The sequence below is a fragment of the Labrus bergylta genome, chromosome 22 (assembly GCF_963930695.1).
Source record: "Labrus bergylta chromosome 22, fLabBer1.1, whole genome shotgun sequence".
Taxonomy (NCBI): Eukaryota; Metazoa; Chordata; class Actinopteri; order Labriformes; family Labridae; genus Labrus; species Labrus bergylta.
Window position 1 is genome coordinate 5,914,120 of NC_089216.1, and position 12,934 is coordinate 5,927,053.

General features: G+C 38.2%; 2 protein-coding genes across 7 annotated transcripts in view; one reads left to right on the forward strand and one right to left on the reverse strand.

Annotated features, from left to right (window-relative positions):
• LOC109999486 (heterogeneous nuclear ribonucleoprotein C-like) overlaps positions 1 to 1,144 on the forward strand; it is a 6,269-nt gene extending 5,125 nt beyond the window's left edge. The window contains exon 7 of the mRNA XM_065950765.1: positions 179 to 1,144. Within this exon, the coding sequence (XP_065806837.1) occupies positions 179 to 274 (96 nt within the window). The 3' untranslated portion in view covers positions 275 to 1,144. The remainder of the gene's footprint in view (positions 1 to 178) is intronic.
• The window catches only part of LOC110004014 (Fc receptor-like protein 5), a 39,988-nt gene that overhangs the window by 19,289 nt on the left and 7,765 nt on the right, over positions 1 to 12,934 (reverse strand). For 2 of the 6 annotated variants that reach the window (XM_065950755.1, XM_065950753.1), the window contains 9 exons: positions 12,613 to 12,735; positions 12,489 to 12,504; positions 12,308 to 12,390; positions 12,136 to 12,186; positions 10,915 to 10,983; positions 10,768 to 10,824; positions 10,232 to 10,294; positions 9,619 to 9,672; positions 8,622 to 9,467 (listed from right to left, as the gene is read on the reverse strand). The exons of 3 other annotated variants lie outside the window; for them this stretch is intronic. In XM_065950755.1, the coding sequence (XP_065806827.1) occupies positions 9,460 to 9,467; positions 9,619 to 9,672; positions 10,232 to 10,294; positions 10,768 to 10,824; positions 10,915 to 10,983; positions 12,136 to 12,186; positions 12,308 to 12,390; positions 12,489 to 12,504; positions 12,613 to 12,735 (524 nt within the window). In that variant the 3' untranslated portion in view covers positions 8,622 to 9,459. Of the gene's footprint in view, positions 1 to 8,621; positions 9,468 to 9,618; positions 9,673 to 10,231; positions 10,295 to 10,767; positions 10,825 to 10,914; positions 10,984 to 12,135; positions 12,187 to 12,307; positions 12,391 to 12,488; positions 12,505 to 12,612; positions 12,736 to 12,934 lie in introns of those variants that run through there. One more of the 6 variants, XM_065950754.1, reaches the window with a different exon arrangement.

Genomic DNA, 12,934 nt, shown 5'->3' on the forward strand with positions numbered 1-12,934 from the left:
AGTTTGATGAGTGAGTCCGTTATGTCCATAAGTGCCAGAAGATAATATCCCAGAATCCTCTTTTCTTGTGGGCAGTAATCTGAAACCCTGCTGCTCTTTATACGTCAAAAACAAATATTCAAACATCTCGTTTGTGTCGAGTGATTAAAGACTAATGAGTGATGTTTGGACTTCTCAGATGAAAAGCAGAGGGCAGGATGAGGACGAGGAGGAGGAGGAGGAGGAGGAGGAAGGAGAGGACGACGGGGACAGCGCCAACGGAGACGACTCCTAAACACTACACAGTCAGACCGACACACACACACACACACACACGTATACAAAACTAAGTGTGTGTGATTACATTTCTTTCACCTGACTCAAACGCAGTGGCTACACGCTCACATGTGCTGAGCTGACTGGACATTTGTGTCGATCATTGAAGATATCTAACACTGGAAACATTTCACCAATCTATGACGTACGTTTTGAAAGGATTTTCCTGTTTTTTTTCTTCAGTATTCATAATTCAATATCCCCCTCCTTTTTTTAAAAATGTTGTTTTTGTTGTTGTTGTATTTGATGTTTTGCTTGGATATTTTTGGCCTCTGGAGAAATATAATGTCTTGTCTGTTACGAAAAGATAAACCCCAAATTGAGTGGAGAATAAAGGTCACATTTTAACACTAAATCTAAAGAAGAAAAGAAGCTTCATTGAATATTAGGAAATTGATGCCATAAATGTAAATTTGCTAAAAGATTAAGTTAAAAAAAAATCCATTCCTTTGACAGCAGAGCAGGCTTGAAATTCTATAAAATATGTTACTGCTGCACATCTTCCTCCTCACCAGCAGGTGGCAGTTTATCCCCACAACAGGCAAAACAAAACGCAGCAGTTACTTTCTTCTGTAGATCACAGAAAAATCTTCATCTTCTGCTTGTCAGATAACAACATGAGCATGTATAAAAAAAAACTCACGTCGGACTGCAGAGACGCTCAGAGAGAAGCCTCATTGCTATGGAAACGGCTGTTTGTCCCTGAGGTGTTACGACCTTTAACTGACCTTGACTTGTGTAATGCAGTGCTACTCCATGTTTGTCTGTTTCTGTTGATGTTTTGTTTGACTGCACTGGTTTAAAGTGAATAAAGATGTTTTCTAAGTTGGCGGAGCTTTTGGTTTTCAATTAACGAAGATGCATTTAGGTGCAGTGTGAAACTGTGGGTCATAAGGGTGTTGTTGGGGGGGGGCTATATAAATGTTGAATGGATGCAAACCAATGTCTTTACCTGTAAGTTAGAAGAATGGTCATTTCCATTTCAAGCTAAAAGAAGAACCGAGGAGCTGAAACACCTCTAGCTTGTTTGTCCACTACTTCATCACCTTCATTGACTTCAAAACAAACAGCTTCCTTATTAATATACATTATTCTGCCGGGAGTCTACAAAGGCCTTGGAGCTCGGTAATGAAGGCCGGAGCAGAAAGCTGGCAGGAATGAAGAGGAATGCAAAGAGGAAAGAGGGATAACTAATCAATACAGAGCAGCCTTCAGGATGAACTGTGATTAATGAGGGGACAAACACAAAGGGGGGGGGGGGGGGGGGGGTAATGAGAGAATGGATGGATGGAGGGATGGATGGATGGATATTAGTGAATACCAAATATGCATCATGCTGTTTTCTTCTGTATATTATTAATGTTGCAACTGCACTTCATCATACATGTTATATTTGTGTGTATGCATTAACCATGTATCTAAATGTATATCAGACTGTTTATACTGGTTATATTGGTTATACAGTTTTATCTCAGCATGTTTTAACTACTGTACCACTTATTGTTATTCTAATTAGAACCCCGACACATTTTACTAACATTACTTAGACTGCACCTAAGATCTTCCTGCACTTTAAGTTAGATTGTAGAACTGCATCTTAACTGTCTCAGTTTTTACACTCACAGTTACAGTAAAGCCGTCTAGTCTCTAACAGACAGGTGTACATACCATGCAGGCAGACCTCAAACAGCAGCAGAGCACTGAATGTAAAAAAGCATCTCAAATATCGGATGCGATCAGCGGCCATCTCTGCAGGGAGGAACGTCTGTTTCCTCTTCTTTGCTGAATCGCAAAAAAAAAAGGACAAGGCAGGAAGTAGAGCATGCAGTCTGACCAGACCTGATACTTTATTGTTAGCAGAGCGGAATAAGGGTTAAACATTTTATATCAATGTTTTCTTTTAACCCGCTGTGTGCTGTCCACATACAGCATTAGCTTCTTTATCCACACAGTTTGACCTTAGTTTATGTTACAATGCACATCAGTGATGAGCAAACAGCACTTTATTTTAAATGCAGCATCTTCAGTAATTATTTATGGTCAGAAGAGTCACATACAGGTTAGTTAACATCTTCATCTGCTCCAAATCTTGTACAGCTCATACTACAGCAGGACAACAGAAGAAGGATGAACAGAAGGGGACATAAGGGAAATGAGCTTGTTGCTGTCGACTGTGCTCATGGATTATATTTGGACACACGGTGGCAGTGCTGCCTCAAACAAGAGACCCAGTAGGAGCAATGAAGAAAATCAGGGGGCAGCAAAAGCAGCACCAGACGGACCAAAATCCACCACTCACAATCACTATTCATTCTGCATCTTCATTAAAACTCCTGACAAAGAAGCCATCAAAGACCTCACTGTTGTAGGTCAGGTCATCTAAATAAGTCCAAACCAGAAAGCCAAGCAAGCCTTTCAACCTGCTCCTTTACTCATGTCCACCTCACTAAAAATAAGAACGACCCCCAAATATCATTTTTTTCTTAATCTGTGAGACTCTCATTTTTCTGTTTGGGTTAGGGTTTCTGTTTAATACAAGAATGCAACATTAATTAAAGTTGGAAGCTTTAAAGTGTGTTTCTTCTTAACAATCAAACAATGAAAACCAATAACTGGATAAGTAGGCTAGAAAATGTGCCCAATATTGAGGATTCATTTACTTTTTTTTTCTTTTGGAGGGGGATTTATTTTTGTTTGTATGCGTACCAAAAGTTGCTAACATTGCTCAACCTGTTTATAACAGAGACCGTTTATCCTCTGCTGGACCGGCCACCTTTAAAAAAAACATTTTACCAAGAGTATACCCCCTTCTTTAGACACCAACACACCACTGTGTTTACCTGATTAAAGGTGTATCCATGAAGTGGAGATAAATACTGTTGTTTACAGGCAGAGTGGCTGCTGTGTCACAGAGTTAGTGCAAAGCTCAAAGAAAAGTAGGAGCTTAAAAAAAGTCAACCTAGCTGCTGATGGGAATGAAACATCTAACCATTATTTTACCTCAAAGTTACAAAAGATGCAACGCAGAGCTTAACCGTCTACAACTCTGTGACCCCCTTAGACCCTCGAACCTTTCACAAGAAAAGAGAAATTCATAGAAACCAACAACTTTCAAAAAAAAAATGAGAAGAGCATTTCAGAAAGTTTCCTATCAACGAAATCTTACCTCAGTAGTTCATGATTTCCTGTTTAAACTCATAAGTGGGTTGACTTCCTGCAAACATTAAGAAAACAGTATACTGTCAAGGTAACTGTTAAGGACAGGTTTACCATTGGTACATAGTATAACATCTTTAATGGTTTTCTAATATATTCCAGGGTTAAAGTTTTTTTCTTTAGGGTTTTAAGCCATTTGGTGAGGTTAAGAAAATAGCATGAAACTGAGCAAAGAAACATTTAAAAAGACGATTGACAGCTTGGTGTTATGAAAAAAAAAGTTTATTGTTGCATAACATAAAACTAGGAGCAATCATGTTAAAAAAAAGAAGAAAAAAAAGGCAGCAGATAAAAGCTATGTATAAACAAAGCACGTCTCAAACACAACACAACACACTTTTCTTCATGGACCGAGAAGAAAATCAGAGAAAAGTGATGAGAAGTTATTCAAAAGGTTCAATAGATTTTGTAGTTTCAAAAATCCATCACACACACACACACACACACACACACACACACACACACACACACACACACACACACACACACACACACACACACACACACACACACACACACACACACACACACACACACTGTGCATGGTTTGATTCTTACCAGTAGGTGTTCCTCTTTTGACTTCAGAAGAAACCGTTTCATGAGACATCTTTTCTACAAATGAACAGATGATTCGTTCTTCAATAACAACTCAGACTGAACTGAACACATGTTGATCTAGATCATAATCTAAGTAGGGAACACCAACAGTATGGGAAAGCTGAAACTAACACAGTAAACATGTCCGACTCTGATATCTGCATGTGTATGTAGTTTTCATGTACAGTTAAGAATATGCATGAAACAGGCAATATAACATATTTGACATATTTTCATGTAAAGAAAGACGTTTGCAATAGAATGCAGTTTCTGTGATTAAGGAAAGTTAGAAATCTGTTGCAAAGCTATTCGCAACAGATTTCTCAAATTTGCAAAGCAAGACCAAAGAAAAGCGAAACAACAGGAAGGTCAGTTCAAATGTATGCCCTCTGTAAAAAAATAAAACTGGCTCAGGCAGAGGAAAAAAAAACTCTCTTAGGAAGCGATAAATATCAATAATCAAAGTTTAAGAGTTGGACGATGGTTGACTTCTATTGGTCGCGACCTGAGATGACTAAGCCAATTCGAAGAAAGCTCATTCCCATGAAGAACCTCGAGTCATTTCAAATATACCAAAATGTTCATTCAAAATAAAGTCTGGACTTGTGTATGTTATGTTTTTGTAGCTGCAGGTGATCCTATCTTCACTTTGGAGTAAACAGAGCTCTCCTCCTCTGGTTCATTTTGCAGACCTGATCAGATGAATAACAAATAAACAAGATTTTTATTTTCAAAAACAGATCGGCATCACATTATAAAATCCAAAGGCTTTTGTTTGAAAGAATATTAAATATTGTAAACACAAATTAAATGAATACATTAACTTAGGTTCAGAAGCAGGACCACGGCCAGCCGTCCCACTCCACCCTCTTTGTCTCGATTCTTTAACCCACCCTCCCTTCCTCTCATCCCTTCACCCACCTTCCTCATCCCTTCACCCTCCTTCCTCATCCCTTCACCCACCTTCCTTCCCTTTTAATATTGTGCTCTTACTGTATCAAACACCTTCATGATTTAAAGACTTAAATAAAGGTTGGTGACCATGATTATACCGATATTCTTTTTCGAGCGTTGCAGCGTTGATGAAGCTGTAATGAAGGCGGACCTGGTCTGAAACACGAGTACTCACCTTTACCTCTGTTTTTAAACAGAATCAAAGAGTACGTCACATCGTTGGATTCATCCGCATCTGGAATAAACACGAGAAGATGACTCACCATCTTAAATCAAGGTTACAGCATGTCTATATAAAAAGTTTAACAGAGCAATTTTAACTGTGCTGGGGTCTTTTGACTGAATTAATGATAAAACTATCCCCATTACTTTAAAGATATTTACACATCTGCTTCATTCTTACTGTATTGTTAGCCTCATGTTTACTCAAAAAACATTTTTGACAGACTGATTAGTTGTTTTTAGTTCCTATGTTATTGAGTAATTAATCAGCCTCAAGTGTTTCTAAGAAATGATGAGGTCTTGAAGATGTATTTTTGTGATATTGACCATTGAGAGACCCTCTACCTTGAGTCTGGTTCTGGTTGACCACGTCATCTGCAGCTGGGCTCTGATTGGTTTTCTGAGACTTTGAGGGTCTAAAAATCCTGAGAACACAAAGGTTAAAGATCCTGTCAAAACGTCAAACAGACATGAGAAGAAACATCTGCACTTTTAGGTTCTAGAGGGAGAAGCGTTTTACCGACCTGGTGACGAATGTATCTGAAAGAAAAAAGGCATTTCTTGTTAAATTGTTTAATATTTCTGAATTGATCATTTTCTCTAAGTTTTGTATGTCTTTGAAAATGATCAGGACTCACTCGTTGACTTTCTGTAGCAACACAACAGCAGCAGGAGCATCAGGGTTAAAAGGGAAAAAAACAGTCCAAGGACCAATGGCAGAGGAAAGGAGGAACCTTCAGAGCTGGACACTGCCAAAATAAAAGAACAAAATGGTTATTTGTCAGGACATTTTATAGATTGCTTCCACATGTGTAACTGACAGGTACTATTATGTACAAGATACAATTAAATGTTTATCTGTGAACTTATTTAACCAATTTATGTAGGTTTCCTTTTAAAGGTCTTATTTAAGGGAGCAATATGTCACTAGAGATAAAAATGGGTACTGCAGTCCAAATTCAGCCACCTCCTCCCTAGAGTTGATACGCAAGCCGAGTTAGAATAACACAAACACTGAAGCTTCAGTGTTTATCCAGCTCTGCATCGGTCTGTAAACCTTTCTGCGTTCTAACCTCTCTCCATTTTTCAAAAAGCATCTCCTATACTGATCCTAGTTTGAGCACGTTTCTGCTCGTGGAGCTTATTAGAAACATGCAGAGGCTTTTAAGGTCGGGCACAATCACTTCTATCTGAACCACTTCTCTTGCTCGCTTCCATCACTGAAACACCTGTTGGTTTACCGTTTGCCTGGCAAACCGAGGGGCGTCCAAAACGGCTGTGTGGGGGTGCCTTAAAACCGCTATACCTTCTCTGGTCCAAATAAAAATACAGACCAGTCAGAGAAGCCAGCACTTCAACATATCATGTTTCCTTAATGCCTGATGATATAGTAAGGTCCTTTAATCATTTCATTCAGTAAATATCTTACATATGACTCCTTTAAGGCGTCATGTAGCATTACTCTATCTGTCTAATATAAATTAGAAACACAATCTGTATAAGAGACTTTAAAAAACAATCGTTTTGCAAATTAGATTAAGATAAAAAACAAAACATTACTTTGAAAAGTGATGTTGACTGCATTGCTGAATTGGCCTGATGCAGTCTCACACCAGTACACGGCTGTTTTTTTTGGAGGGTTTGTGATGTCACACGTCGAATTTTTCATTGTCCCCATTCAGAGCAGGTTGACCGATGGCCTTTTTCAGTTAATCTCATCACCCTCCATTTAGAAGAGTTTCCCTCACAGCTCAGTGAGACATTCTCTGAGGAAACGTGCTGGCCTCTGTCAGGAGGACTCACTTTGATTGAATTTGGATGAATTTCTGAAAAGATAAGAAAAAGTGAAGGGTCAAATCCAGCACAGAGTTTGTAGTTTAATGAGGAAGGTACGGTGAACGGCAAGTTTTGACAGTCTTTAAATACCGACTCCATCTTATTGGCTCTCTTTAGCCGTTCTCACAAATACACTCCTGAAAATATCCAGAGGACTGCTCCGGATATTCTCCTGACTTCGCTGTTCACATGTACACCTCACAGCGGGAGACTTTCCCTGTCAGACAGGAGGGCGGGAGGGACGTGGAAGTAGCGGTCGGAGCAACAGAGTCCGCTATACAACGTCACAGTATAGAAACAACACTCCGCCCCTCCTATTGGCTCGAGGTGAATTCTCCGGAGAATATCCTGCTGCGTTCTCACATCAGCCCACCCGGACTTGCTGCAGAAAAAAATACTAGGAGGGCTGGCCGGAGAAACTCTGTGAGATCAGAGTGAAAAATGTGGCTGTTTGCGTTCACACATGCAGCTCCTCCTGAATATGTCAGGAGTTTTTCAGGAGTTTTCTGCAAGTGTTAACGCCCTATTTGTGAATTCAGCACCATCCACCTTTCTGTTCTAAACAGACAGTATTTGATACTGAAAATATCTTGATATTGATTTGTATGTAAGAATGACTTTAATATTGGCCCTAGCTTGTGTGCTTTCTTGGCTTTTTTGTTTGTACACAAACAACTCAGCCTGTCGTGCATGTGTCTGTGTCTGCAGACGTTCAAATGCTTGTCATGTCATATCACAGTACAGTAAAGAATAAACAGAAGTAAACACTTGGTGGTGCTAAAAGTAAAACATACAGACCTCTAGACCAGACAAACGTGGGTCTGCTGGTGCGAGTATCATTTCCCCTGTTAGCTTTGCACACATATGCTGTTGTGTGTGTCTGTCCATGACCAATGTAGGAACATTGACCTTGTCCACTGCAGCTGTGAGACAGTTTCTCATGACTGTAGGAGTTGTTGGATGATCTGGGAACAGCCTTATACCAGTTGAACGTCCACAATCCATAATTTTTGCTAAAACGGCACTTCAGAGTAACATTGGCTCCAGGACTCGGCCATGAAGTGGACACCTTGACAACAGGTCTGGGATCATCTGTTGAAACGAGATGAAACGAAATAAAAAGGTTTCACATAATTTTCAATACCACACACTTCCTTCAGACATAACTCATGAACAGCTAGGGGCCATTCTAGAGTCTGTCCTACTGCCTATTGCAAAATGTGCATATTCTTGGCCACTGTTTTGGTTTAAGTTTGTGAGCCCTCAGGGGCCCCCTACTGGTCTGGGGCCCCAAGCAGCTGTTTTTTCCCTTCTCCTCTGGATTTGTTTGAATTTCTGTGCACCAAACCTTGGACCGCATTAAACGCCTTTCCTTTTTGAACGCTCCCTCTGAGTTTACATCTGTATCCATTGGGTGCCTATCTTTGGGTCACAGTCTGGCACCGGTGCTGCTAATAAGTTCAACACAGAAGCTGTCAGGATATCTTAAAAATACAATTTTATTGAAATGGCAGAAATCTGTACAGACATGTTCACCAATAACCATTGAAACTCAAATATTGTATGAAAGGCTTTTGTTTGAATACAACAAACTATAGTAGCACTAAGGTAAAGAATAGAAAATAAAATGAACTTATTCAAAATCTAAAAAAATAAAAAACAGAAAACAGGCTATAACAGCATATGCTAAGTGGTTAGCTTAACGCTAAACAGAGTAGAGATTTTTATACTCTGGTTATGTTCTCATTTTTAAATACTATTCCTCGTGGATAAAATCTTCTGCTCTCGATACAGCACGATACAAGTAGTTCAAATGAAATGTAACTTAGTCTAACAAAACAAAAACATGTGGAACGTAACAATTCAACTTTACAAACACTTTGTGTACAACTATAACTTTGTTGAAGAGACATATGTCACATTTAAACTTGAATCTGATGAATCAGTTCTTTTCTAATGTGACAGATACATGAGACACCTCAGGTCTTATATCTTCCTTTTCTACTTTGTCATTGCATCACAAACATTAGAAAATGACCAAAGAAATGATCCGCCCTGTCCCAATAAAGGCGGGTAACTCTGCTCACAACTTACTAGTGAAAGAAGTTAATCGATGCATGAAATGTTCAACCAAACTTTCAGGAATACAAAATAAATACACAATTTAATTTATTTTCTATGCTACTTACTGCACCGAATACTTTTAATAATTTACAAGCACGAGCACAAAATTATCACATGACAGCTGCAAATGCTAATCAAGCCAAGATTTTTTTTTTCACGCTGCCATCCATTCCTTACGTCTATAGATACAGAACTTTATTGATCTGGAAGAGAAGCAAAGGGAAAAGAAAGATTAGTAATTTTTTAAGAATATTGCAATCTTTACCAGACCTTTATGCCTGTTTTAAAATCAGTTGACATATACATAAAATAAATCCTCATGATGTAAGGTTGCATTAAAACCATGAGCTGTACCTGGTTTGACTTCAGAGTAAACCGATTCTTCAGTTATCGCAGGAGTTGGCTTTCCTGAGAGAGACAATCAGTGTAAAAAAAGTTCATTATACTGAATATTAAGAATAAGCCTTATGTTTGTAATTGTCATGTATGTAATGGTCATTACAATCTGTCATTATTTGTATTGTTGCAGCCATTAACCCTTTCCCCCCTTAGCCAATAAACTGATTTCAGCATCATCTTTAAGCATTAAAGTTGCCTAAGTATGCAAAATGTTCAGAAGCAACACATCTAAAACAAATGCAGAATTCAGATGTATTAAAGGCACAGTATGCGGATTCCACCACCGGGGGGCGCTCAATCAAAACAATAATAAAAGATGACGTTGGTGCTGGCAGGGAATCGTGAGTTCTCTCTGCTAATCAATTTAATCAATTTTTTATTGATTTAGATATTTCAACGTAAACATTGTAATTAAATTCTACATATTGGACCTTTAATGTAAGAACACCTGACGGTTAATATTAACAATAAAAGCTTACATCACCTGCGATTTGAAAGAAAAAACACAACATTTATATTGTTCTGTGTTGGAGAAGAAAAACTGCAGTTGATTGCTTACTTCACTCACCTTTGTTTTTCTTGTCTTTACCTGGATTATGGCAGCTGACTTGAGAATAAAGGACAGATGTATCTAAAACAAAAGACAGATTTTAGGATTGGTTTTCTTTGTAGACTGAATTTGTAAAGTACAGACGGACGAGTTGAAGGATTGAGAAAGAAAAACATAGAAACACTTGAGTTTCTATGATGACTGTACAGATTATGTGTTATCACTATGGCAGCTCAGCGAATGTTTCTTCTTCTTGCTTTTGTTTGGACCCAAAACTGTCCATCTTAATACTTAATCTGTGAGATGGAAATGTTCTTAAAACACATGACGATCCGACAATAACATGCATCCAACATAAGTTAATTTAAACAGCCAAACTGAGCAGAGACAAGAATAAATGCCCCAAATTTAGCTAACATTTGACAAATTTTGTCTCTTTTGACACCCAGTGGAAATATTTAGAATAATTACTGAACTGCAAGCTGACCCATTATCTCCACCAGTGTGTACCATGATGCATTTTAACATCAACTTAAAGCAGCACTGTAACCTACCTTCTGTTTCTAACCTCACATCAGAATAAATCGTGCTGTCTGGTTCAGGTTTCTTCCCTGTAAAAAAAAAAAAAAGACAACAAATGAGCCGAATGAACGTAAAAACACTTCAGTACTTTTTCTGCTGTTCCTTATTGAAATACTTACCTTTCTTTCCGATGTTTTTGAGCTCGATCAGAGAATATGTAACATCATGGGACTGGGAGTGGTTTGCATCTGAAATATATGTTTTGTTATCCACAAACATTCTGGGCCGTGCATAAACTACAGTTCATCTACAGTCGGAAACTATTTCAGGAAACAGTTTAGAGCGTATTGGCTGACATCATTGTCCTGGTTTCACTGAGTCATAACTAAGTTTGTGCAAGTGTTTCACAAGCAATCGTTGCCATAACCCTGTGAAGACATGCAGCACTAAATGTTGGTTAGTTCCACTATTAAAAAAGTATTATGGAATATTACAAAAAAGAGGCAAAAGCAAGAAAGAGGAACAGTTCCCTTCAAAGTAAAATGTACATGGTGAAGCATGTTCAGTGCAGTTTTTGATTGGAGGTTTAATGGTGCATTCATGTGGTATCGGACACATCTGGAAAACGAGTTTCCGAGTTGTAAAACGTACATAAACGCCTGCTCAAGTCGGAGCAACAACTCGGAAAAAACTCTGGAAAAGATTTGATTCCGACTTGTTGAATTGTGGTCATATTCGTCATCACATGGGGGGCAAAATATTTGTCTTGTTAATGTTAAGACACTTTTTATTGCCGATAAGTCACAATTTGCACATCAACGTTTGGCTCAAATATAACTCATAACAGAGACAGTCACACATCTTTGTAGCGTCCATACTTTCTTTGTAGTTCTTACAACATTCAAACTTTCCGAACTGAAATCACGTGAACACACTGAATTTAGAAGAATGATTTCACAACTCGGAAACTGGGACCACTCAAGGAGCACATGGATGTAGAATCAGACCAAGTATTTTAACCTTAAGTTTCAGTGATCATTTAGCTTCTTTATCCATGGAAAGTCTAAGTACAAAGTAACATTAAAGCAATAAACAAGATCAAGTGTTAATGTATGTGTCTCTAAAGAGAGGCTGAATAAGTCTAACACACTTAAACATTAGCAAAAGGATGATGAAACTTGCCTTCACCCTCTGAAGTGGCATTGTTCATAACGCAACTACAAATGAATTATACATGATGCACCAACCAGTTAAGGACACCATTGCTCAATTTAAGAAATATTATACATTGCACTGATTGCCTAAATTGCATTCCAAAAGCGAAAGTAATTGCGTCGTTTAAAAGAAAACCTTTGCATTTGTTGGAACATTTTCAGTATTAGAAAAAGAATAAACTGTACCATGTGCGGTGTCTTCAGGGCCTTTGATTGATTCATAATGACACGCGTCACCTAAAGAGCAATGGAGATCAAATCAATCGAGCTAACTGCACGATAACACTTTGTATCTTTGGATGTTTAAAATAAAAGGTGTTCTTACATATAAATATTTATGATTAATTCAAATGCTTACCCTGCAGGGGAGGTGAGTATTCATGATGCTGAGCGGCCGGATTTGTGGCCGAGTCCTGGTTGGTGCTTTCAGCCTGGATTGACCTCCAACATTGAGTAAATAAAAAGGTGTTAACATTGGACGTAATGGCAAAGTGTTAATGTAATGTTCAAAATGAGACACAAGAGAGCACTGAACCAACCTGATAAGGCATGAATCTGTAAAAAAGACATTGTGTTGTTCTTTTAGTTTGCCAACATTTCATGTCAAACATTTGGAATAAACCATCAAATGTGTAAGAGAAAAATATTAAATAAAGGTCTCACCCTTTGACTGCCTGCAGCGATACAACAGGAGCAGAAGAATTATAAGTACTGCTCCACAAATCAGCCCGACAATCATGAGAATTAAAAGATATGAAGGGTTCCCAAGCCTGGACACCGCTACAACTAATAACAAATAACTGTTAATGAACTTATAAAACACTTCTTAAGATTATAGACAATGATAATTAAATGTTTTGTGATGTTGTCTCAAGCAACGGTGAAAACAAAACACAAACATGTGTAAAGAAAATAGTCTACAATGAATACATCATTTTATCGCAATCCAGGATTTAACCAAATTACTCATTCAACACTAAATTAT